Source organism: Chrysoperla carnea, chromosome 1 (assembly GCF_905475395.1).
Source record: "Chrysoperla carnea chromosome 1, inChrCarn1.1, whole genome shotgun sequence".
Classification (NCBI taxonomy): domain Eukaryota; kingdom Metazoa; phylum Arthropoda; class Insecta; order Neuroptera; family Chrysopidae; genus Chrysoperla; species Chrysoperla carnea.
In genome coordinates this window covers 29,253,256-29,279,561 of record NC_058337.1, presented here as the reverse complement: position 1 = coordinate 29,279,561, position 26,306 = coordinate 29,253,256, and the positions used below count along the sequence as shown (strand labels likewise).

Genomic DNA, 26,306 nt, shown 5'->3' with positions numbered 1-26,306 from the left:
CTGTTTCTAGTATACATATAAGCACACACACTATGACATATGCCTTTAACATTAGTCTTCATATCTTTTCCACAAAAATCATCGCTAAAACGAGTTATTTATTTAAGTTTTTTATCGAAACTATATGGTAAATAATTTTTATTTTTATTTATATATTTTCTAAATATAGTATTCTACATTATATTAGTTTTTCATAGAGATGGTGGACGTCATTCATTGGTAAATAAATATAATATTTGTAAATTTGTGTATTTTTATACACGCCTCCCACGTACACGTACAAATTGCGTCACTTTTAATTGCTAATATCTCATGTATGGCATGGTAAATCATCTTCTAATTTTAACAGCAAGTGTATTATGAATTAAATATTTTATATTCTGAGTTTTGAGAAATTCTTGGAATATCACTTTCGTGTAGGTACTACCTTAAAGGTCTAAGGTCAACATTAAACATTAAACTGTTTGATTGTTGTTGCATAATAATTCATTAGCACCTTTAAATTGGTATATAGACAAATCGGCAATTTACTTGCTGAATCAAAAATCAAAAAATTGTTGCTTATACTCTTTCATAAGATATTAAAATTGGAAATTTTCTTGATTTTTCGACGTAATATCTCTCTTTGGGGGGCTTTCGGTTCGGTGTTTTTATTCGACACGCGGTTTTAATCTCGACATACGTATTCAATTAGGTTTTATTTAGACATAATCTGATGAATTTTGAATTTGATATCCCTAGAGAATCGGAGAATCGTAAATTTTATTGATTTTTATCGTTCAAGTTAGGTTAGATCAAAGTTTGCGTGAAAATTCGAAACTTGCGAATTTTTTTATTGATTTTTCAAGAGTTAGGTAAAATGCGAAAAATGGTAAAAATTTTTGCCAGCTTGGACATTTCTATCTGCTATAGCCTTTTGTGCGAAATTTTTCTGGATTAAGCGCCAATGTGAGTTTTTTGAGTTTTTAAAAACAACTCATAAAGAATTAATTGTTACCGTCAATTGTTTTCCCATATTAAAATTTGGAAAAATACCTTGTTAAATACAAAATGATATAAATAAATATTTGATAAAAAAATATAAAAATTCAAAAAAAATCATGCCAAAAAATTTCAAATTTTACAAACAGGTTACTGTGAAATTTATTTTTGTTTTTTATTTCTAAAGAATAATTCAATTTTGGATTGGAACTTGAATTTCCACTTATGACTTTGGCAATAATGAGACCCAAATTATATTCAAATTTAACCAAAAATGATTGTACAAAGTTCAAAGTGTCCCAACCAGTATATCCACATCGATGCGTCAAGAATGACAAAATGACAAATATGGCGTTAAATAATGACATTTTTAATGATATTAACCTGTAAGTTTATATTTTCAAATATTTTAAATACTAATTAATAATTTATTAATTAAAATAAGTAATTTCAATTTATTATTAGTCGATTACATTAGGAAAATATAAATAATTGTATGGTTATGTTGTCAAAAATTTGGTTATCAAGTACCCTATATTTTTTCCAGATATATTACAACCGAAAAATTTTATGCTGAGCCTCGTGGTGGCACAGGCCTTTTAGTTATCGATCGTGTTACGGAGGAAATTACTTCAGAACGTAATTTTTATCAAATAATTCAATAATTTTAATATATTTTTAACGCTACAATAAAAATTTCAGAAAATACCGGCCAGGTTCCCGAAGCGTGTAGTAGACGCTCAATATGTGGAATAATAGGTTCAATACGCTTAATATCTGGATGTTATTTAATAGTAGCTACACATCGGATACCAGTTGGAACAATCGCTGGTCATACAATATGGAAATTAGCGGGTGCAGATTTATTGCCATATGTAAAAGCAACCATACATTTAACCGATGAGCAAATTTCCGATAATGAAGAGTACCTGAAGATGTTGCATTTAATGTTAAATACACCTAATTTATACTTTTCGTATAGCTATGATTTAACTCATACTTTACAACGATTACATAACACATCACCAGAATTTATGCAGGTTTGTTACCAAGAAAAATATCATTAGGTCGATTGGAAATTTTAAATCTTTTATTCTGTTTCCAGCTGTCAATTATTGAACGTGCGGATCGACGATTTATATGGAATGGAGAATTATTAAGTTGTTTTAAAAAACAAAATTTACATCGTTATTGCTTACCATTATTACATGGATGTATCCTTTTACAAAATTACAAAAGATTTTATCAATTACGATTGAATTTAATTTGGTTGAAAAAATAATAATTTAATTAACTTGACATGAATCAAAGAAGTCCGGAACCTTTTTGTTACCTAGAACGTGATCAATCACAATTTTTCATAATGAGAAAATGAAATTTCCAACTCAAAAAAGTTTTTTGTCAAACTGCATTCGAAGAGAATTAAATAATGACCTTGTGTGAAAGCGTAAAATTTAAAGCAAAACAAGTGAAAATAATTGACTGAGTTATATTGATATTTCTAAGCGTTACAAACTTGAGACTAAAATTAGTATACCTTTATGTATATTTCACATATATTTTTTTTTTTTTTTTTTTTTTTGTAGACTTGTTTATGATGTTGCTCTAATGAATAATCCAAGTCCTTTTTTCTTTTTAATTTTTTAGTGATTGTAACTATAAAGGAATAGTTTTTGATAATACCTTATCCTTGACCCAATTGGGTCTATATCTGTAGACCCAATAGTTTCCGGAGTAAAGCGTATCAAAATTTTTCATTTTTACGAACTTCGAAATTTCTTAATATTCTATCGTTCTGAATCAATTTTGACCCCTCGTAAATCTAAAAAAACCGAAATTTTCAGTGTTAAAATTCATTTAGAACGATCGAATATTGCAAAAAATTACGAAGTTCGAAAAAATAAATATTTCAAAAGCTTTATCTCGGAAACTATTAGGTCTACAGAGACAATTCTAGTCTCAAATTGTAGAAAATTTAGTATACTTTTATATTGAAAAGGTACTATAAAAAACTAGTCCTTTAGAGTTATAATCGCCCAAATCTAAAATAAAGCTGAAATTTTCACGGTTTTTTTATATATTTTTTTTATTTAATTGCGTTCAGCCCTAGAGATCTCAAACTTGGATTTTTCATTGCGTCAACACCATAAACAAGTCTGCAGCAAAAATTCAGAACTACTCGATTTGACGCAAGGTCTAATGTATCAAGTTACTGGACTAAAGTTGAAACCTAATTTTCCATCTTGTGAAATAATTTTCCGTTTTGTATTCTATTCGGCTTAAGAAGTTTTATAATAACAAATGTATTCATAAGCACTACGTTTGGAATATGTTAACGGTGAATCGCTCGAACTCTTAAAACAAAGAATATATCATTTCTTTAACTATCAAATTACAGTTATTTCAATTAATACCTGTTCTATAAATGGACAATGTTTTAATTTTACAATTGTTTCACGACGATCCGTGTATCGTGCTGGTACCCGATTTTTTAGACGTGGTGTTAATGAACATGGACAAGTGGCAAATTTCGTTGAAACTGAGCAAATAGTGGAATATGAAGGAGATCGTGCTAGTTTTGTACAAGTAAGTTATACTTTTCTCACATTAACTTTTTTGTTTTATTTTGGTCGGTTATCATCAAATTGGCAAAAACAGAACCAAAACTTCAAAATAATACAAAAATGGTTTAAATTTCCACAGAGAAAAAGTAATTAGATTCGTAGTCAAATTTACACTTTATTTCTAAGGTTTATTTTTGTTTACCAGTTATTATGAAATTTTAATTTCAGACTAGAGGATCAATTCCATTGTTTTGGGAACAATATCCAGATATACGTTATAAACCACCTCCAACATTATCACCACTAGAAAATCACATACTAGCTTGTTCCAAACATTTTGAAGATCAAGTACTAAATTATGGACGTCAAGTTTGTGTAAATCTAATTGATCATCATGGTTCGGAGCAAGTTTTAGAAACAGCTTTTCGTAATACATTGGCACAAATAAATAATCCCAATGTAAGGTAAGTCTCATTCCAAACGAGATTATCTGCTCTTATTACGGTAATTGTAGTGATTTTTATTAAACGGAAAAGGCGGTTATTGTACATCATAGAGTTTTAGTACCTAAATCGAGTGGAATTAAGATGTATCATACAAGGAGCATACACATTTGAGCAGATCTGCTGCGCAGATTGTACCGACTTTTACAAATTCTTCAATTGCTCCTTCTTTAAAATTTTATCATGTCGATGTAACTCCTTCGTAGAATTTGTCATTACAGAGAAAACTTTAGTAAAATCGAATCAGGTTGTAATTTTTTGTAACGCATACAAAACTGCCTTTCTACCGAGAAAAGAAGGGTTTAAATCTTAAAAAAAAAACAATGCCACAATAAAAATGTTTAAAATTTTAGATATGAAGCATTTGATTTTCATGCCGAATGTCGAAAAATGAGATGGGATCGTCTTAGTGTCTTATTGTTACGTTTAGCACATGAACAAGATGAATTTTCATGGTTCTTATTAACCCGTGATGGTACATTAGCAAGCATACAAGATGGTGTATTTCGTACAAATTGTATGGATTGTTTAGATCGTACTAATGTCGTTCAATCAATGCTTGCTAAACGTAATTTAAATGGTGTTTTATTAAAATTATGTATATTAAAAAATGGTCAAACAATTGATGATCATCCCGGATTTGAAATGTTGTTCAAAGCTGTAAGTAAATAATATTTATAATTACTTCACGGTATCTTAATGTCGGCACTGCCGAACAAGCCCTTCAAAATATCCTACCTTAACCTTGCTCCTTAAATGTATCTTGCTGCTTATAACTTCCTGTAACTAAAATTTTGAGAAAAGTCTTCAAATTTTGTACATTTTTGCTCGTCAAAAAAAGCCCAAAATTTCTTTTAATAGTCACTTTACAGATGACAACTTATTTTATATAATATAATGTTGGGAATATCTAAAATTGCGGAACTTCCGCATAATTTTGGACATTCACATCTGCATCCGCAACCGCATTATTCATTGCGAATATTGCGGATGCAGCTGTGTATAATCATTCGTTATGCTACGTAATGCAAATATATGTATATACTATAAAGCGTGATCTCGTTTAAAGTGACTAACAGGGGCAAAAATTTTGGTGACATAAAACAAAAAACGAAATATTTGAATATTGTATTCACGTTATTTCTGCAATCTCCATATTTATTCATATTCCATACAAATTTTCTTAAAAGTTTTAACATCCGCATCCGCAGATGTGAACCTTCAAAAATCCGCAAAAAATGACACCCGCAATATCCCTGGAATATACTCATCAAAAACTGTAATTTGCAGCAACTTTCAGCTTTTTAATATTCAATAAATGAACTCTTTAAAATGATTGTAATAATTATTTAGTTGTATTTATTTGTGGAATTAATATTCTTATTCTGCTTGTAGGTGTGGTCTGACAATGCTGACATAGTTAGTATACAATATTCTGGTACCGGTGCTTTAAAAACTGATTTTACTCGAACGGGTAAACGTACACGAATGGGGCTGGTTAAAGATGGCGTGAATTCGTTAACACGATACTATAAAAATAATTTTAGAGATGGTTTCCGCCAAGATTCAATTGATTTATTTTTAGGCAACTATTTTGTTCAAGAAGGTGAAGGTTCTTCACGACCATGTCCCTTACGCGTGGATCGAGGTTGGAAATATGTTACAGTAAGTATCATTTTTATCACAATGCGATAAATTTTCCTGTTTTACGGAAGTAACGGTAACCATGATATTAAGATTAATCGATTCTTATTTAATATAAAAGTGGTAATGGGTAAAGTAAATCATCGGGTTCAACAAAACAAATAGGTTATGTATGGAAAATGATGCTAGAGAAATTCGCTTGAAGAAGACAAGTAATTTATCATATCATACAGAAAGTGCAAGAAAAAATTAAACTTTCTAGGTTCGGATTATGCGCTATTATTTAATTTGTACTATTTTTTACTATGAATAATTTAAACGTAAATCTATATTTTTAAAATATGATTTTGTATGTTTAATATATTTTTTACTGCGCCGCGGCCGTGTTGTTGTAGTGAATACTACCCTATCCATGTTTTATTGTACTTCATACCTGGGGCCAAGTGCAACAGTAAATTTAATCTACAAAAAGTACGAACAATGCTGGTTTTCCACTAAACGGGTAAACTAAAATTAAAACACAATCTCAAATAATAACTTAACTTTTTGAAGACTGGCGTGTTTTGCGATAGTTGAATAATAATAATCAAATATGAATTTTTTAAAATTATTATTTTGGGTTTATTTCAGTTTTATTTTTGTTTTCAGATTCTAGAAATCACAAATACAATATAAAATCAACTGTCCGTTTAGTGGAAAACCGCTTTTACTTTAATTCCATATGCCTTCAGTTTGAAACTTTGATTTATTAAAATCTAATTTTTAATGTTATAGTGCACGAGTTTTTACATGGAATTAATATTTTGTTTTTAAAATCCCATAATCTCTTTTGATTTCTCTGTGTTCTCACCTTCCTCTAATTACTGAAAATATTTTCCAAAACTATGAGTTTTATTCCAAAATTGTTATCTAATGTGAATTTTTATTTTTATTTTCTAGTTCCCTTCAGTTCTACTGATAGCTGTGGCAATGTTTGTTGCATGTGGTATTCTTCCATCTGAGTATTCAACAGAAACATTAATATACATGCTATTTTGGGGATCTATGGTAATGTCAACTGGTATATTAATATTACGACATGGAAAAGAATTTGTTGATAAACCAAAATTGACTTAATAATTATTTATAATAGATTAGCATTTATTACGCAAATATTCCGACCGGTTCTTTAAATTATTTAGGAATATTTTTCTATACTAAAATAATTTCACACATAACTCTTAGAGATGATAAACGACACACAACTGCTCTCAGATTATTTCAACAAATAAGAAATAGAAAACTGCCACGATGATTTTAGTTAAAAATGTTATGGGAATTTTTTATTTATTAGGGTCTTATATTCCTTGTTTCATATTGTATTCAAACTATCCCTTTGATGTTAGGGACAAAACTGGTGATTAGTAATTTTTATTAACTTATTAGAATTTAAAGTTAAAATCAGGAAAGCTCGTTTTATCATACGTTGAATATTATATATGATTAAAAATACGCTTGAAAATGTAAATACGAAAGCAGGAACGTGACCATATACCAAACAGGAGTGCCCCTCCAAAGCAATTGGAAAAATTTATTTTCACTTCCTTGTCGATTTTAATATAGTGAAATATTAATTTTCTTCATACAGAAAATACACAAAAGAATTTCAAATTATTATTAATAAAAAACACGATTTTAAATAATTTTTAACGGATATTTTCCTGGGAGAAGTACGGCCAACCAATAACTAGATGGCAGTGCAGTATCTTCGAAGAGTATAACACGAATTTATAAATATTTCACTAATCAATTTCAAGTGATTATTTACTGTGTCTCGATTAGATGTTACTGCTTTATATAAAATCTACCTATTAAGTATAAATTCCGGGGTAAATATTTTGGTGTTATGGACTTTCAAAGCTGTTTGTACCTACCTGTACGACTAGCGCTTACCTATTTTTGTGAATTTCAGGAGAATAGTTCATTAATTTAATGACAATCGATTATCGTAATTTATGAATAGATTCTTTTGTAATATATAAATTGTACTTAAATCGATTTATTCCTGCATTAAAAAATGGTGGCGGGTAATATAAGAACTATGTTAAATAAATTTTCGGCCTCTGCCTGAAAGGTTAAATGCGTTATAAATTTGATCTAGTTTTCATGTCTTGAAATATGAAACTGAATCGTTTTTCATTTAATACAACGTATGCGGTCGATTGCAACGTGTGATGTTGTAGAAGGGGCTAACGAGGATTGTCCAGAAATAATATTCAGGTCAAATTAACCTTGAAATTCTTTTATATTTGATAATGTTATTGAAGTCAAATTATAACTAATAGTAGAAAATTCAATTAGTAATGATTTTAAAATAGACATTTATTGTTTTACTCTTTGTTTTTAATATGTATCGTTTTATTACGTAATAGGAAAATTTCTAAGAAAAAACTTAAATCGCTAATATTATTATTATATTATTCCATTAATATATTATAAAAATCTTGTAAAATAAATTTTGTTATTATTGTAAAAAAAAAACAAATAGATATTATATAATATAGTGAACCATGTTTTAATTCTTTCTCACGCATTTTAAAGATATAAATATAGCGTTTAAGGTTGCCTTGGCGCGAAAATTGAGAGGAGGAAAACGCCATGTCTCTATCGCTGGTTTACATAATTTATTACCATAAGCCTTAAATAATGACGAATCTTAAGCTTATTTTGTCAAATTTCCAATTTTTCTAAGCAAACGGTTTAGTAATTCACAAAAATATCTTCTTTTCTTCCAAAACTTCAGTATCCTGTATCTAAAATAGGACGCTTTTCTGACTATAAGTGTATTGACAAATTATCATTATTTTAATATCATCTACCATTTGATGAAGTAAGTCCTACTGTTATAAAGATTACCTTCTATATAGGGTAGAAAAGGCACAAAAACCTCTTGTTCATTGATGACAAGAGAATTAAGTCTTGAATACCGCTAAAAATCATATATGGTCTGGTTTCTATAGGATTTCGATAGATACCATAAAAAATATTTGACCAATCGAGGAATGAACGTAATTTGGGTATTTTTTGGGTCAAAATTACTCAATTTTTTAAGTAAAAATTTGTTGTAATTTTTAAAAGAGTGCCTACTCTTAAAAATGCAAAAAATCAAAAATAAAAATTGTATTTTTAATTTTGAAAAAACTCAGTATTGTAATTGGCTTCGTTTGAAATCTCATACGAAAAGGATTCTTCTAAGCTATTTCAAACAATTACTTAGAAAATATTTGTCTAATAGACACATGAACTGGATTTTTTTGAATTTTGAAAACAAACTTTCTAAAAACAACACCGTTAGTGAGGATATTACTTTGTAGTAATAAATTATGAACCAAGAGACGATATCGAAAAAATTTTAAGGTATCTGTTACATTGATGAAAACCATCAGGAATGATGGTATTCGCGTTTAAAATGAATAAACACCATGATTACCTGGATTCCGTATGACCCCAAGAGAGGGCGAAGTAATTTTTTATTTCAAAATTCACTTTTTCAATTCATTTCAAAATCCTATACAAATTTCATTGAAAGACTTTTTTAATAACTCTTTGAACACTACAATTTGGCATAGGTTTCATCACTATAACAAATAGACCAAGTAAATGTGTGAATTTTGCAACAAAAAAATTATTCCCCCTGTCTTTGGATCTTATGGAATCCAGGTAATCATGGCGCTTATTATATATATATATACAATCACCATAATTTCTGATGGTTTTTCATCAATATAACAGACACCCTGGAAATTTTGCGGCTGCCTCCTGGTCCATTATTAACAATGGATGAAATGTCTCAAATTTAGAAAATAAGTAAATATATGCCAAGTTATTTTATTTTTAAGACAAAATCTTTTTTTTTTTTTATGAATAAAATAAAAATTTGGTAGACAGACTCATTAAAGGAAAATCAAATTGTCCATATAATATTTAATAAAGTTTATTTAAAAAATAAAATACAATAAAATATTTAATTAATAATAAAAATGATACGGTGTACAAATTATCACAAATCAATACTGATATCAATAATTAGAGTGACTATCGGCATCGATTGTTTATTTTTTTTAAGTAAATAATTTCTTTAATGGTTAACCCTAAACTAACTTGTAAACTATTGTACATTTAAAAAAGATGAAATTACGTCTTAATTACCATTAAGTACCGTATTTATAAAACATTTAATACAAATGCATTACGGATACTAGCACTGCTGACGCAATTGTCACTATTTTAAGGGGAGTACTGAAACCAGCTCCACTTCCTTGACATTCTGGAATTTGATCACGATTTTTCAATTTTAAACATAATGCTTTTTGGAAGTTGTCAACAGCTAAAGTTTGATCTTCTTGGTTAAATAACTATATACAGACAAAAATAATTTTAGTCATATTAAGGATGATTTTAAAGATAGAATATAGAATCAAAAAATGATAAAACACATGTCTCTTTATTTTTGGGAGGAATAAAAATACATAGTGTTTCACATTTTTAAAGGTTTTTTTAATCGAGGTCAAGCGGAGGTCAACTTTATTTTTTTTAATAGAAAATCATATTTTTACATACATTTCTCCTAGACTTGGCACCCTATTTAGAGTATTTGTAAGTTAAAAAGTTTCCGCCAAGAAAGTTTTTAAGGTACTCCATATGAGGCACATGCACAGGAAAGGGGGGGGGGTCAAACTTTTTTTCATCATGTTAAAAAAACAACAGACTCTTTATCGTCCTCTACATCGCAATGTTTATTGAACGAGGCTGAACTGTTTAGTCGATCTTCAGGTATTGCAACGCAAAGTTGAAAAGTAGAGTTCAGTCGTCGCTGTTGTCACAGGCAAAACAGCAAGAACGTGAAGCATTTGGTAGACATTTGGAAACGCATATCAGTGCAAATATCGAGTGAATTTTTGACGTACTGTCCGACAATTGGTTTTCGCCATAGTTTAACTACGTTGACCCAAATACCCAGATATCACAAAAATCATTGTCTAAAATTGAAGAGTATTGTTCAAAAAGATGAGCGCAAGAGTTTTCATCAAAATGTTTCATTTTGTTGGGAAAGAGACATACAAAAATTTATAAAATATTACGATGATTCTAAAATCGATCTTGTAATTGTGTCAGAAACAAATCGATATACAGTATTAGATTGTAACTTGAAAATAATCTTCAACTAAATCAATTTGTACATTCGAGCGTTGAATCTAATAAAAAATCAATAAATGTACACAAATGTTGAAACAGCTAAATAGACAGTGGAAATGCCTTTCATAAATGACTGCATTTACAGGACTATATTAATATAACAATTGTTAGTTCAAATTTATGTGGAGTTAGTCAATTCAATGAGCTGGGTGTTGACTCCAACCCTCCTCCCTCGTGCGGACGAGTCTGATCAATATAATAATAATGAAAAGTAAAAAGCCGTTTGGGACATAACCAATTTTGACTATTGTATTAATACAAAAGAAATTCAAAGAAACATATGAATTCACGTATTGATGCAAATTCGATAAAAAATATCAATGTTTGAATTAAAGACATATTTAATAAAATATTTAAAAAAATACTTACATTATCAAATATAATTGTTGGTACAGATTTTAATTCAGGTCGTAAACTTTGAGTTGTAACTCCCAATTGTTGTAAAGCGGTGGAACCTTCAGTTCCATTTGCGCATGATTCAATTTGAACCACATTTTGAATATTGTTTGCTGATGCGCACTAAAATTTAAAAAATGTTAATAAATTAAATTTTTCCGATTAAAATTATTTGTCCATTCCTATTCTGTAGGCGTAGGGTTACCTTTACAATGCAAATTTTAAATATAAAATTTCTGTATTTTATACTAGAAACTAAAAACTTTCAAACGAACTGTTTTTTTTTTTTTTTGGTAAATTTTTTATTGAGTTTTTAAATGTATTTAATTTAGAACTAATTTTGCTAACAAATAAAAAAGTTGAGGATCGCTCTAATCTTCGTCCACCCCTCTCTTGTGGGGATCTTACTGTTTACCTTCGTCATATTGCTATTGGTTGTTAAAATTAGTACAATATTTTACCTCTTTGGTTGGGTAAGTAAATGGATTCGAATCTTTGTCTACTTTGGACATCAAACAATTAATGTATCCAACAACTTCTTTGCTAACGATGTTAGAATTATCCTTGGACAATGATAATGCACATGCTTGAACTTTATTTCCGTAGCATTCATTTGGTCCATGATGACAAATAAATCTCCAACCTTCTGATGAAAATTCTTGCTATAAATTAAATAAAAAATATTTACTAAATTTGCACTTTGTTAAAGAAAATGATTCGAAATACGGCTTTTATTTTGGAACAAATTATGAAACGTATACTTTTAGTCGGTTTTCCAATAAACGGACAATTACAAAAACAAAACACAAACTCGTATCGAATAAAACAAAACTGCATTTACAAACTATTTGAGGTGGCCTGTTTTGCGTTGGAGTTTTGTTTTTTTGTTTATGCAAGCCGCTTGATGGAAACAAGAGTTTTGCGTTTAAGGTAGTTCCTCCGCGACCGTCCAGTCAAAAAGTTTTGGACTAATACTATCATTCAGTGCATTAACTGTGCTATGACTATTATACATATACCATATATTATTTTCAAAAGACTGTAGTTCCTCACTACTGTTTCTAGTATACATATAAGCACACACACTATGACATATGCCTTTAACATTAGTCTTCATATCTTTTCCACAAAAATCATCGCTAAAACGAGTTATTTATTTAAGTTTTTTATCGAAACTATATGGTAAATAATTTTTATTTTTATTTATATATTTTCTAAATATAGTATTCTACATTATATTAGTTTTTCATAGAGATGGTGGACGTCATTCATTGGTAAATAAATATAATATTTGTAAATTTGTGTATTTTTATACACTTCTCCCATGTACACGTACAAATTGCGTCACTTTTAATTGCTAATATCTCATGTATGGCATGGTAAATCATCTTCTAATTTTAACAGCAAGTGTATTATGAATTAAATATTTTATATTCTGAGTTTTGAGAAATTCTTGGAATATCACTTTCGTGTAGGTACTACCTTAAGTTTTGTTTTTATTTTTCAAGTTCTAGAAAACACAAACACAACGTAAACTCAACTGTATATATATATATATATATATATTAAGTTATATTTGCTCACATGCACTGCGCAAGAGTAAAGTCAGTCGTTTAAAGGTCGTTAAAAATATTTAAATTTAAAAGTGAATATATTTTAGTTTATGGCAGACGTAGTCCGCGGAGGATAGCCAATTTATGACTATCAAGCCAAAGATCAGAAAGCTATCTTTTTCACTTTCGAAGAAGAACCGGCTTAATGAATAGGACCAACGCCCACATCTTTTAACAAATTGTAGAGCTATTTCTATTCCGTTTCGGTGTTCCATCTTTTATGTATACCTTCGAGGTAATGATTACGGTTGCATGAACGTATCATCTTTCTTTTCATTATTGACCGTTTTTATATCAAATAAAAAACCGCGCACTATATAATCATGGATATTCTTTTATATATCAGAGGTCCATAAATAAAGTAACTTACTGATGATTTTCCGTATGGCACCAATTTCAAATCAATGTATTTATTAAGATTTTCATGTTGTAATGTTGGGTACAATTGTTTAGTAATAAATTTAATACTATCAGGACATAGTGATTCGTAGTATACTGCAACAGATACCTAAAAACAAAGAAATAAGAATTAAAAATTTTGAATAAAAAATCTGCGTTAAAAAAGAGATCTTGAATTCGAAAAGTTACTAAATATATATAATTTTTCAAAGCTTATTGATAATCAGAATACTCAAGAAGATATATAACGTGTTATTCGAAATGTCCCAATATTGGCACATTGATGGCGACTTCACTAGCATATTCATACCCTTATATTTACAATGATGGCATATCTACATAAATTGCACTTGTATTCGTATTTCGGACGTACCGTATTCTCCGAATTTGTGAACAAATATTAGTCGCTGGAGATCAAATCTAGAGAAAACGGTGGATACGGAAAGAAGATAAATTTGGTATTAAAATCTATATCTACAAAAAGAAGAAACTGACAGACTGACTGATCAACGCACGGCTGAAACCTCTGGGTTGAAGCATAAAATTTTGTACACATGTTTCTTAAAAGCCGTAAGTATTCATGTAAGAAGAGATTTTTGGAAATTCATCCCCTAAGAGGCTTAAATGAGGGTTGAAAGTTTGTATGAAACTTTGTTAATTTTGAAGTTTCAAAATAAAAAGTTTACTGAAGGACTATTTTCAAAAGATGCATCCCCTAAAGTTAAAATGAGAATTTTAAGTTTGTGTGAAACTTAGTCAATTTTGAAGTTAGAAATGTAAAAAATGATATATGAGCTCATGGATCAAAACAAAAGTTTACTGTAAGACTATTTTCAAAAAATTTATTCTTCAAGGGGATAAAATAGCGGGTGTCTTTTTATATGAAACTTTGTCGTTTTTGAAGTTAGAAATGTAAAAATTAATATATATGTGCTCACGATTCAAAACAAAAGTTTGATGTATCACTTTTTTATTTCATTCTTTAAGGGACTCGCTATGTTCCAAGGGGGTGGGAATAAAGTTGATGTTGAGGGGGCGGGCTAAGCGAGGGCAAGTGGGTTGATGGATAACATATGGGTTTTCAAACCAAGCAATGTCTATATTGAGCGTAGAATATAGAGCGGATAAGTTAGAGGTAAAGTTAGGTTCTCTAAATGAATCAATGATTCACTAAATGAATCATTTATGTAATCCATTGAAATGAATCATTACCACGAGAAGCAGTATTTGGATATCAGTTTCGAGACTTTTCGAACCATCCAAAAATGTAAAAATTGTCGTCAAGTTTTTATAAAATTATTGAAAGAAATAACAACTTTGGTAGCAGGCTGTGTGTTGCACAGTTCTCTGTACCAAAATAATCGCCAACGTGAACAGTTATAATAGGGATTTCACTAACGATTTTTATTTAAAATAATTATCAATATTGAATGAAAGTTGTGAAAAATAAATATTCTGTTTATAATAATAAAATATTTCATAACAGAAACTTTCCAGTATTGTAAAATGATATATGGAAGTTTTTGGAAAAATTGTACCATAAGGTGTTTTGAAATTAATATCAGATAATGTAGGAGAGTAAAATAATGGAAAATTTGCTTATTTAGAAAATTATTTCATTAACCTTGAAATAAATTATTGAAAACAATGCAATTTCATTAACGATCATTCATAATGTTATGTGAGTCATATTTTTTTTTTTTTTATTTACGAATAATGATTCATTTTTTATATATTTATAATTTACACAACAATTTAATAGTTCTCAAAAACTTTTTTGACAAAATAATAACTTAATTTAGATCTATTTTACATAAAATATGTGAGTTGAATAATATAGCCCGGAAATTTATGATTAAGGGTTGGTAAAACATATTGAAGAGATATAAAGATGAATTTTTGTCGACATTGAATTATGACAAAGTTATTGAAAATCAATACCACTATACTCGAAATAAAATTTTATATTAAAAAATTTTATTTAAAAAATATAATTAAATCCATACAACAGACTTATATTTCGCTAAATATTGATATTTCGATTGCAACGAAACCATCGTCAGTAAATAAATTTATTAATATAACACACATTGCAAACATTCTTTACAAAGTTAAAAATTTATTAATATAACACATTAAGTTACACTTCCAAAAATTATCACAAAATCGAAAAAATAAATTTTTTAAGACCACTAAACTTTTTGTAACGTAATTTACGGTTGATAAAGGAATTTTTCAAACCCACTAAATAATTTGTTGTAAACGGTTACAGAAAATTTGGTTGTCTTTAAAAATTAATTTTTTCGATTTTGCGATAATTTTTGTATTTATTTTTATTTATTTTTTGTAAGTGTGTTACTGTAATTGTTGGTAATTTTTTACATGTTTATTTTTAACTTTTTAAAGAATATTTGTAATGTGTTATATGAATAAATTGAGCTATTAACGATGGTTTCGTTGCAATCACAGATAAGATTCGATGAAGAACCAGGAACTTCTGAATTTTAGTTTTACCGCAAGTTACATAAGTACCAAACTCAGATGGCGAGCAAATGTGGATAAGATATGAGCAGAGTGGCTAATGATTCCCTGAATTGTTAGAAATTCATATTGATTAAATAAACACTGAATTGTTTATCGTCTTTAGAATCTAGATTTTGATGTACTCATGGAAACATCCATTGACTACGAAAAGTGCTGATTGATTTTTGCCACCACCAAAGAAAAATTTTGGTGTACCCATAGAAGCGCATCCATTGACTACGAAAAGCGCTTTCATATATTAAATATTCCAAACCAGATATGAAATAGTAGTTTGCATTTATAGGTAATGCAAGCGAAAGGTATTTCCACTGAAATCCATATTAAATATTGAAAAAATAAATATTGAACCTATCATAGTTGGAGAAACTGTGAACTGAGCGTTAGCAAAAATAATAAATAGTGTAATTAATTTTCTTTTCAAAAATTTAATAATTATCAATTAAATGCCAGTTAAAATACGTACTTGAAGGAAAATTTGATACGAAAATGATGATTCGAAAAATTTTTTCAATATCTACAGATTACATAATCGTATCAAATTTAATTGATTTTATAAAGTAGTGCAGTATTGAGCGGCGCATGAGTGTCGAAATTTTTTGACCGTAGTTTTTTTTTTCGGGGGGCTTTCTTGATATGAATGAAGTACCCCATGTCACCAATTTGGAAAGTGGTCAAATTATCACCACCATTTTTTTGGAGAGATTGAAAATTATTTTGCGTCTGATCGACCTAAAAATTTTTATGCGTTACATTTATTACAAAATTTTTAAAGTCAAATATTACCAGAAGGATTTTGGCCTAAATTGAATCGCTTTTGAGGTATTGTACCCGAAAGTTTAGAAAAGGGAATATTTTGAGCTGTGTTTCTTTTTTAAACAGAGATTACTTTTGCAAATTATCAGGTCGATTAGACGCAAAACAGCTTTAAACCCTCCAAAAAAATGTTGGGTGATTAAGTCGGCCGCTTTTCAAAATAGCAACACATATTTTCAAGCACATTCGATTTGTCGATTTGAAGATATCTGTATACGTGAGCCTCGAAAAAAAAGATTAATCGAGGAAAATGCTTCAAGCGAAAAATGTTAGTTACACACCTTGTACAAGTATTTAATTCGATCTTCGAAGTTTTCAGGTTCAATTAAAATCTCGATTTGATTCATAACTGACAACTCTTAGACGGACACTTTAAATTTGAAAATTCATTCTCATAGAAAGTTGTTCTTTATAAAAACCCAAACACTTTTTGTTTGAAGTTTCAAGCATATGTCAACTTAAAAAAAAACATCTTATATACAGGGTGAGCCATTTTAATCTATGCATCTGAATATCTCGTTTCTTAGTTAACTAATCAAAAAATAACTTGGACAAAAAATGCAGATTAAGATCCGGTAACGGTAAGAGATAGAATAACACTTTAAATTAGAAAGTTGATCCCTATAAAAAAAAAACGTTTTTTATGCAAACCATTTTTTCGAAAATCGTCAGCTTTCACGATAACTACTCAAAAATGCTCTAGCCAGAAGTTGTCAAGGACAATAGACGGCATTCGTCTGTGTCCATGGCTTTTATTTTTAAGTCGCATTTCCTTCGAAAGCTAATCTTTTCCGAAAAAATGTTATAAACAATAATTAACAGTTTTTTATGAGGATAAACTTTCTAATTTAAAGTGTTATTCTATCTCTTAGCTCTTACCGTTTAGGATCTAAATTAGTTATTAAAGAAATCCGAAAAACTAGCTGAAATCTAATGTCAGAACATGATGTCCCCCATCAAATTCTACAACTTTTGTTTAAGTTATTTTTTTATTAGTTACCTAAAAAATGAAATATTCAGATGCATAGATTAAAATGGCCCACCCTGTATATATGTCCCGAAAATCATTTCTGCTCGTTTCAGAATTTAACGAAAATCGACTAATAATAAATAACTTATTTGCTGGATTTATGAGGTCATATGAGTTATTCGCATCAATTATAAGTTGTTCAAAATGTAAAAAATAGTAACGCTCAATGATTTCATTTTTTGGCTTAAAGACCACAAACCATAAAAAAAATATTATTATTGATTTCCAGTATTTTGTGGTCTCCGGTCAGTAATTAGTTAAAACCGTTTTTAGTGTTCCGTATCCTAAAAAGATAACACTATGTTTCCATATATGTAATACTGCTATATTGCCAGCAGAGTGTGAGATACGGGCGAAAATATCACGGTGCAGATGATATATTCCTTTCACTCAATAATCAAAGGACTGTGATTTTTTTGCACATGCGCGGCTTCATAAAATTTATAGTAGTAGTGGCGCCATAGTAAATGTCCTATAGATAAAGAAGGCACAATTCTGGCTTTTGCTCTGTTTAGCTTGTTTTCGCCGATCTCTCTCATAGAAGAACAAAGTGGGTGGCAATATAGTAGTATTACATGTATGTTTTGTTCAGACAAATTTTTCACTTTAAAATTAACGCCTTTTTCACAGGGAATATAATAATACTGAATTTCTGACACTTGAAAGATCAGCTTTGAGTGACAAAATTATGACGCTATTTTAAAAACGAACAAAAATAAGTCCCTTTTTATACATTAACATATGGTAATGATAGAAGAGACGGTATAAGAAAAAAGCAATTTAGTTTTCCAACATTTCCATCATATTTATATTATTTGTTTGTCATAATCATAGACATAGAGAATGGACTTATCTTCATGAAATTTACCACACTCTAGAAAGAGAGAAATTGAGTGTGCGGCCAATACTGACTTTATTTGTGTTTTATTGGTCAAAATATAATTTTTTTTTGCAAAAAAACTGAATTTTCCGGCCCCTATTTGGAATTTTTCCATTTTAAAATTTCAAATTTGGATTCACCAAGCTCGAAAACCCCCAGGTCAATATTTTTTTCTTAAAATATTATTGCGTTTTATATTACCGGGAGTCAGAAGGGGGCTTATAGCTAGAAATTTAAAATCCGTCCGTCATTTAGAAATTTCTCATTTTTTTATAGTCAGATTCGAATTTAGCGACCCCAAAAGTTCCCAGAATGATATTTTTATCTTCATTTGTTATTTTAATACGTTTCGGGAACTCTGGGGCATAATAGTCGAATGTCCAAAAAAGGGAATTGGAAAGTATCACAAACTAATTTAAGGGACTTAATACAATTACGAACAAAATGAACCGCGTTGGATCAAAATCATTTCATTAAAAAAGTTAGTTTTAAACACCTTCCTCGACTACCGGTAGAAAAGTTAAGCTAAATTTATAAAAAGTTTGTAAAAATTTTGATCAAAATAAATTATCCTTGATTTCGAAACTTTGCCAGTTCACACTCAAAAAATATTCATCGCAAGTAATAAAATTAAAATAAAATAGGACTCGATAAAAAATAATATACAAACAACTTACTTTATCTTGTGCTTCTACAGTTGAATATATTCCACATAACGCAACAAAAACGACAACAATAAACTTCATTTGCTCCATTGTTGTTGGAATGTAATTTCTATAAATGACACAAAAAATATTTTATGAAATTATTTATGTTTAAAAATAGATAATAAAAAACAGAACGTGTTTTCTCCTTATTTTAGGAAAAATTAGAAACTATCGTATTATATTTATTTTATATAGTTAGTAATATTAGTGTTGGAATGAGCTACTTATTGATAGATTCACACTGATTCAATGGACCTTCACTTTTTATACCATACATATATGTAATATGCAAGGTATACTAAGTTTAGTCTCGAGTTTGTAATGCTTAAAAATATCGATGCTACCAAACAAATTTTGGTATAGTTGTTCATAAAATCACCTAGTTAGTCCATTTTCGGTTATCCGTCTGTCTGTCTGTGGACACGATAACTCAAAAACGAAAAGAGATATCAAACTGAAATTTTTTATAGCGTGCTCAAGACGTAAAAAGTGAAGCTAAGTTCGTAAATGCGCAATATAGGTCAATTTGGTCTTAGGTCCGTAGGACCCATCTTGTAAGCCGTTAGAGATAGAACTAAAATTTAAATGTAAAAAATGTTCCTTTATAAAAAATAAACAACTTTTGTATGAAACATTTATTCGTAAACATCACTGTTTACCCGAAAGGGCGCAAATTAGGTTAAAAAATTATACATCTATTGTATTGTATCAAATATACACTTATTGTATGTATATATGTGCTTGTTAATTAACATTTCCACTGAGGAAGTGAGATGAAAGATGCTTCCATTACTTTGTGTGTAAGAGTGACTATTTTTCTTTATTTACATGACGTCAGAAGCAAACGATTGTATTATTAACACTGTCTATAGCATATAGAGATAATACAGATAGAAAACGCCAGAAATCTGCTAGCCTGTGAGTTCCCTTGTGTCCTTATCATAATCATATGTCACAATCATATGATGCATAGAGATTTGTAATAATGTAATCAATATGTAGTCAACGATATATAGATTAGAAAAGAACACAGGGGAACTCACTGACAGTCTTCTCTCTCGCTCCGCATATCGTAAGTTTTGGACACTGGCGTTCTCTACGTATATAACCTCTTTGGTCTATACATGGTATTTCAACAATTAACTAAGTCAATTCACTTGTTTTCTAAGAGAAGTACGACCAACTCAAATTTGGATGGCATTACCGTAGGGGATACAAGTAGAATTAATAATAATTCATATACATTTTTAAACAACTTCAAGTGATTACTAATCGTCTTGAACTCTTGACTGGATGTTATTGTTTTGAATAACTGTATCAATAAATATAATTTAATTTTTTTATAACGTAAATTATCAAAAAAAGAATTCGTGGTAAATAATGGTCGTGTAAGTTTCATAGAAATATAATAAATTCACTTTATACTAAGTACGTGATTGATATGGTATTTAAAAACTGTTTTTTGCACATTGTTCATAAAAAACTTAACGGACTTTCACTGCCTGAAGTTTAATTAGTTTAGAAATCAACGATTATAAGAATTTTTCTTTAAAAATTTTGAGTTCAGAATCTTTATTTTTACAATACATAAATACTAGGTACAAGCTTTCATGTTTTTTTGCCAAGAAACAGTAGTTTGATTTTTAAAAGGTTTTTAGTATGAGTAATTAACTCCTTTTTTCCTTGTATTTGAAGTCATGTAACACGGGGAAGTAATTTTTTCCCACGAAACAGTTTTAAGCAGTCAGAAAAAATATTCATTCCCTTTCAAAATCCATTTGGATTTTTTCCAATACCTTTTCTTTTCTTTCAGAAATATAAACGTGAAAAAGGTTCGTTTTTACCCTATTTTCGAAGTCATGTTACACCGAGAAGTAATTTTGTTCCACAAAACAATTTACGTAGCCTTTTTTGCCACCGAGAATCGAATAATATGGTATGCATTTATTTTTAATTAGATTGTTCCAAATATTGTATTTTTACATATTTTTAGTTAAATTTCGCTAAAACGTGATATGCGAGAGTAATTTTAAGATCAGATCCAGATTCTTCAAAACTCAATTTTTTGAAAAGTAAACAAATGTTTCTTGGAAAATTTTTGTTATTTTTTATAGGATGAGGCATCGAATATTAGGTAAATTTTTAAATTCGAAGTAAAATTTTTTTTATGAGAGAAAATCGAAACTCTTGATTAAAAATTAAAGGCTGTTCAATGTCTTTTTTTTTTGTTAAAAAAATTTTGCAAATAAATAGAACCGACGAAATCTACACAAAAAAGTAGAAAATAATTTTAAAGTAACGAATCCAATCAATAATTTCTTTGTGAGCAATTAAGCTTTGTAGAGGATCTATTAGCGTCGACTTCAAAGAGTAATTGCTCACAACGAACGTGATTTGAGTCAATACATTTAGATAAAAATTTAGTGGGTAAACAATTAATCATTCCCTATTTTTCTTCTTTTAGGCGCGGAATTTTTCAAATTTATATATATAGTGTCAACTTCGAAGTATATCCTATTCAATAAAAAAAGAATTATCAATCAACTCTATGACCTGATTCAAATTGAATGTTGTTTTTTAGGTCTTGTTGTTTATTGAATTAATATAACCAATCCAACACTAATTATATAAATAACACTTATGCTAACAAAAATATTATTTTTTTGAAAAATTCACAAATACATGTTAATTTTTTTTGATAATATTTACATATTATTAATCAAAATTTATTACAAAAAAAATGGAATTTTTTTTATTAGTAGGGGAACATGGGGCACAGTGAAACAAGCGTAATATTTGTATCTTATTCCAAGAAAATTTCGAACCGAATTTCACAGAACTATGAAATCATGACTTAATTAAATTTTCTGTAATTGGATTCGAAATTTTTTTGGAATAACATACAAATATTGTAGCTATTTCACAGTACCTCATATTCCCTTTTGTACTCATATATACTTTAGTATTTAGTCATAAATATTCATTGCATTAATTTTAATAACATGATTCACCGGTAAGAATTAACGAATTTGACAAATACTTCTTCCAAATGATTACATTCTTTTGATACAAATTTGATTACTCCCCTTAAGGCTATTCTATACACATGTTTTATTGGCGTGAAATCATTCTTTAAGTGACGTGAAACATTATATTGCTTAATTACGGCTATATATTCAGCTACAGGTAGAAATATACTTCATAAATAATACCTCTCCACCCAATTACGGATCGATATTTTTTGATAGCCGGTAAAAAAAATCAGCAAAATTTCTAATTATATTATTGATTTAGGGGTGGGTTAACTTTTCAGAGAGTATGAAATAAGGGGTTAAAAAACTTAAACACGAAAATAAATAATGATTACGTTTGCATAATTAAAAGGAAATTAAACATTACAAAACAATATTAATTTTTAAGAACATTAAATAAATATTACATAATTTCGTACTTAATTATGAAGGGAAAATTCCTAAATAAAACAACATTTAACAATCGTTTTGAATTTGTCCTACTACCTGAAGGTTAAATCTTTAATGTTTATTTATATACAACTAACTAAAATTTTTTTTTTGCGAATTTTTTGTATGAGTGCATATGAAAGTCACTTCTAATTTATTTGTTTCATTGTGGCATTCTAAACATAAAACGATAGTGTTAAATTTTTGAAACGTGTAAAAATTTTGTAATTGAAAAATTCATTTTATTATCAATAATAAAATGCAACTTGTATATTAGATTTCAGCTTCTCGCCAATTAATTTTAATTTAACTTCAATTCAATAGATGTCGTTACATAAAAAAAAGATTATTTTTCACACATAATAAAAACACACCTTCTTTTCAAACAACAACAAAAAAGATTTAATAATAGCGGTATGGTGAGAAATCATCGGCTTAATTAGAGTCAATTAAAAGTAATTAAATAAAAGGGATGTCCTAACTATATTAATAAAAATAAAGATATTTTAATGTTTTCTTCTTACAAATAAAATAACATTCTAACTTTCCAAGTGCAAAAAACTTTTAAAAACAAAAAAAAAGTTTATTAGAAAGTAGTTCTATTGACATAGATTTATCATTATAAAAAAAAAATTCATAATTATACCTATATGATAATTTTTTTTTTTTTTTTTGCAATTTCCTAATTGATGTGAGTTCAATGACTATAATTTATTATTTGTAAACAAAAGTTTATAGAAGTTTCAATCAACACGCCTTATTTTACATAATAAAAGAATATAGATCGATAAACCAAAGTAAAAAAATAATCACAAAAATACTTACTTAAAATATTTAAAAAGTATCAATTTCTTGAGTTTCAATTTACTTAAACAAACAAATAAACAACAAACAAAGCAAGACACGTAAACAACACTATAATTTTATTTATTCTTTTTTAGTTGTTGAACGTAAAATTGTATTTTATAGTGTAACTGTAAAATCAACTCGGCGCGGCTTCGAACACGGCGTTTATTATAAATTCAGGTGGGGTATTATTAAGCAAAAGAGTAGAGGTAATGTTTGATAGAGTTTGATGTTACCATCATGATCATATGTACATAGGTACCTTACTATTATAATGGTAAGTTTAATTACATTTAGTTAAATAATGTTTATTGCATAGTTTCTCATACATGAATTTTTATTTTATAATTTATACATAGAGAAAGCATAATGACCTCCCCTTAAAATACAACATGTCTCAAAAATAAAGTCTCATACTAGACTATTCATTATCAAAATAAGTCTTTTAAAGCCTATTTCTGGGGTGTGCGATTGTGCATGGATGAGCAGTCTTTAGAAATGAAACACTATGGATGTTATTAGAAAAATGGAAATATTTATAGATCCGGTAAAATCCGTCATTGAGCAGGAATTATTTTTGCATGGATTTTTGTAAGATTCCGTTTAAAAAATGCTCTGAAAGTATAAGTGCAGGTTGATGGTGGGAACCCGGTAGGATATTGTAGGATACCCGGTATAATATTGACTGATGTTCTAATGTTCTTAGACATTTTTTAGTCCCAAGTTTGTAAGAAATATTGATGATACCAAAGAATACAGATACTTAATTAGTGCGTCCGCGATCACGACAACGTTAATAACTCGAAAACGAAAAGATATAAGCCGAAACTTTTATAGCGTGCTCAGGTCGTAAAAAGTGAGTTTAAGTTCGTAAATGAACAACATAGGTTCCATTGGATGTCGGGACCGTAGCACACATCTTGTAAGCCGTTGGAGATATAAAATATGTTTAAATGTAATATATGGTCCTTATAAATAAACAACTTTTGTTTGAAACATTTTTTCTTAAACATTATTGTTTATCCGTGACGGTACAAATTATAACCAAATTTTGGTGTCCATTTTCTCCAAAACTATAAAAGATAGGAAATTGAAAATTTGCAGATAGCTTCAAGTAGTAGTATTGTAAAAGATTCTTGAAATACGAAGAAAAGTTTTTGAAAATACTTTAATTTTCGGAATATTCAAAAACCAAAAATTATGCTGACTGCTGAATTAGTACTGATGTTTTCTATACACGGTATTTCAACAACTAACTCAGTCATTTGTTTTTATTTAACCTTGCAAGTCTTAGCTTTGAACAAAGATTGGGCAAGGGTTGCCAGGCTAAGACTTGATTTAATAGTAACTTGGGGAAAAGCTGGCAAACATAGACTTGGTTCATTAAATTTGGTGGAGGTTTATGCAAGGACTAAAATAGTAGTTCTGGATTGCCCAAAATTTATTGCTTAGGACTTACAACTGTAATAATTCAATTCAGTGAAAATTTTCTCGAGGATTTTTTTTAGCACCCGGTAGTGCAACATTGAAAGCGTTATAACGTCATAATTATTACTTTTAGAAAAAAAGTTCAAAGTAAAAGTTGCAGGGAATTTGTAGATTTAAAAGTCACCTTAGCAGCATTTTATTGTTTAAACTATTATTAGAAGAGATTGTAGTGGACTTCTCTATTCCCTGTATTAACATTATTTTACAAGCCTTTATTTAATTTCATCTTTCCCGGTGTCTGTTATCAAATCTTGAAAGTTAAATTGCACCCACTTCCCGGTTTCCAATCGAGCTGAAATTTGGCAAGCATATGTAAATCAGAAGATAATGTTTTGACCTGATTTTAAAGCATGATCAAGCATGACCTGATTTTCCCACCACTTCCACCATATTTGATATACATACGTTTCTTAGTTTTAAATAAAAAAAATTTTATGAAAAACAACTTTTAAGGGATAAGCTTTTTGTGTACTAAAAAGAAGGTATATAAAATAACTTTTCTACGAGTCACTCATACATAACTCTTTGTAAAAGCTTTAGGCGAACCATCCTTGGTATTTGATATTATAAGCGTAAGATTCAACGATAAATATACGGGGGGGGGGGGAGTCCTTCTCATCCTATTTAATTACTCGACCCTGCACATCCCCAAATTCAAAGGATGGGCATAAAATTTTTTTTGCTGTTACAATAGTTTATTTATAATTTTGAAAAAAATTATAACAAACGAAAAATTACCACATTAGTAACTGCGTAACTTTTCATTGAACTCATTTCTAGAATTACAGGAGCTTTATGGGAGCGTCTCTTACCTGTGTAAATTAATTAAAAATTTGATTAAAATGTATTATACAGAGTGTCCAAATATATATGCCCCTTAGGAATCAGAGAGTACCAATCAAATAAAAGGAAAAAATGCATTAAAACTATTCTGTAAGTATTGCTTACGTCAAAGAGCAAGAATGTACTGCCCATGTAAGAAATAAAAACCGGACCAATATTGATTAAAGTCTGGTAGGAAATTGTTGAGTTTTGGAACCAAGATTGATCCAGTCTTGAGTTAACATAAAATGATAACCTCTTATTAAGCTTAGACTTCAGATCTTGGCCCAACTCTGGATATATGGTCTTCGCCGAAGCCTAAATATATGGCTTTCGCTCAAACCTTAGTGCAAGTAATAAAAAATATTCCTTCCACCCGC

At 29.0% G+C, this 26,306-nt stretch overlaps 2 protein-coding genes across 2 annotated transcripts; one reads left to right on the top strand and one right to left on the bottom strand.

Moving 5' to 3' along the window:
• Positions 1-1,211: 1,211 nt before the first annotated feature.
• On the top strand, positions 1,212-8,139 carry LOC123300369 (phosphatidylinositol-3-phosphatase SAC1). Its single transcript, XM_044882941.1, has 9 exons — positions 1,212-1,367; positions 1,529-1,620; positions 1,684-2,021; positions 2,087-2,195; positions 3,380-3,567; positions 3,774-4,009; positions 4,402-4,708; positions 5,444-5,713; positions 6,632-8,139. The coding sequence occupies exons 1-9, from the start codon at positions 1,222-1,224 to the stop codon at positions 6,806-6,808; spliced, it is 1,863 nt and encodes a 620-aa protein (XP_044738876.1). The 5' UTR covers positions 1,212-1,221; the 3' UTR covers positions 6,809-8,139.
• Positions 8,140-9,837: 1,698 nt separating this feature from the next.
• On the bottom strand, positions 9,838-23,745 carry LOC123300380 (GILT-like protein 1). Its single transcript, XM_044882952.1, has 6 exons — positions 23,596-23,745; positions 19,280-19,376; positions 13,307-13,444; positions 11,785-11,985; positions 11,297-11,446; positions 9,838-10,086 (listed from the first exon to the last, which is right to left on the bottom strand). The coding sequence occupies exons 2-6, from the start codon at positions 19,355-19,357 to the stop codon at positions 9,907-9,909; spliced, it is 747 nt and encodes a 248-aa protein (XP_044738887.1). The 5' UTR covers positions 19,358-19,376; positions 23,596-23,745; the 3' UTR covers positions 9,838-9,906.
• Between the last annotated feature and the right edge of the window lie 2,561 nt (positions 23,746-26,306).

Excerpts from the sequence above, each read along its gene's own strand:
- LOC123300369 (XM_044882941.1), top strand. The coding sequence starts at position 1,222 with ATGAGACCCAAATTATATTCAAATTTAACCAAAAATGATTGTACAAAG. Across the intron at positions 2,196-3,379 it reads CTTACCATTATTACATGGAT|TTATTTCAATTAATACCTGT; the intron begins GTATCCTTTTAC and ends ATCAAATTACAG. Across the intron at positions 3,568-3,773 it reads ATCGTGCTAGTTTTGTACAA|ACTAGAGGATCAATTCCATT; the intron begins GTAAGTTATACT and ends TTTTAATTTCAG.
- LOC123300380 (XM_044882952.1), bottom strand. The coding sequence starts at position 19,357 with ATGGAGCAAATGAAGTTTATTGTTGTCGTTTTTGTTGCGTTATGTGGA. Across the intron at positions 11,986-13,306 it reads TGCCATACGGAAAATCATCA|CAAGAATTTTCATCAGAAGG; the intron begins GTAAGTTACTTT and ends TTTAATTTATAG. Across the intron at positions 11,447-11,784 it reads TTACTTACCCAACCAAAGAG|TGCGCATCAGCAAACAATAT; the intron begins GTAAAATATTGT and ends TTTAAATTTTAG.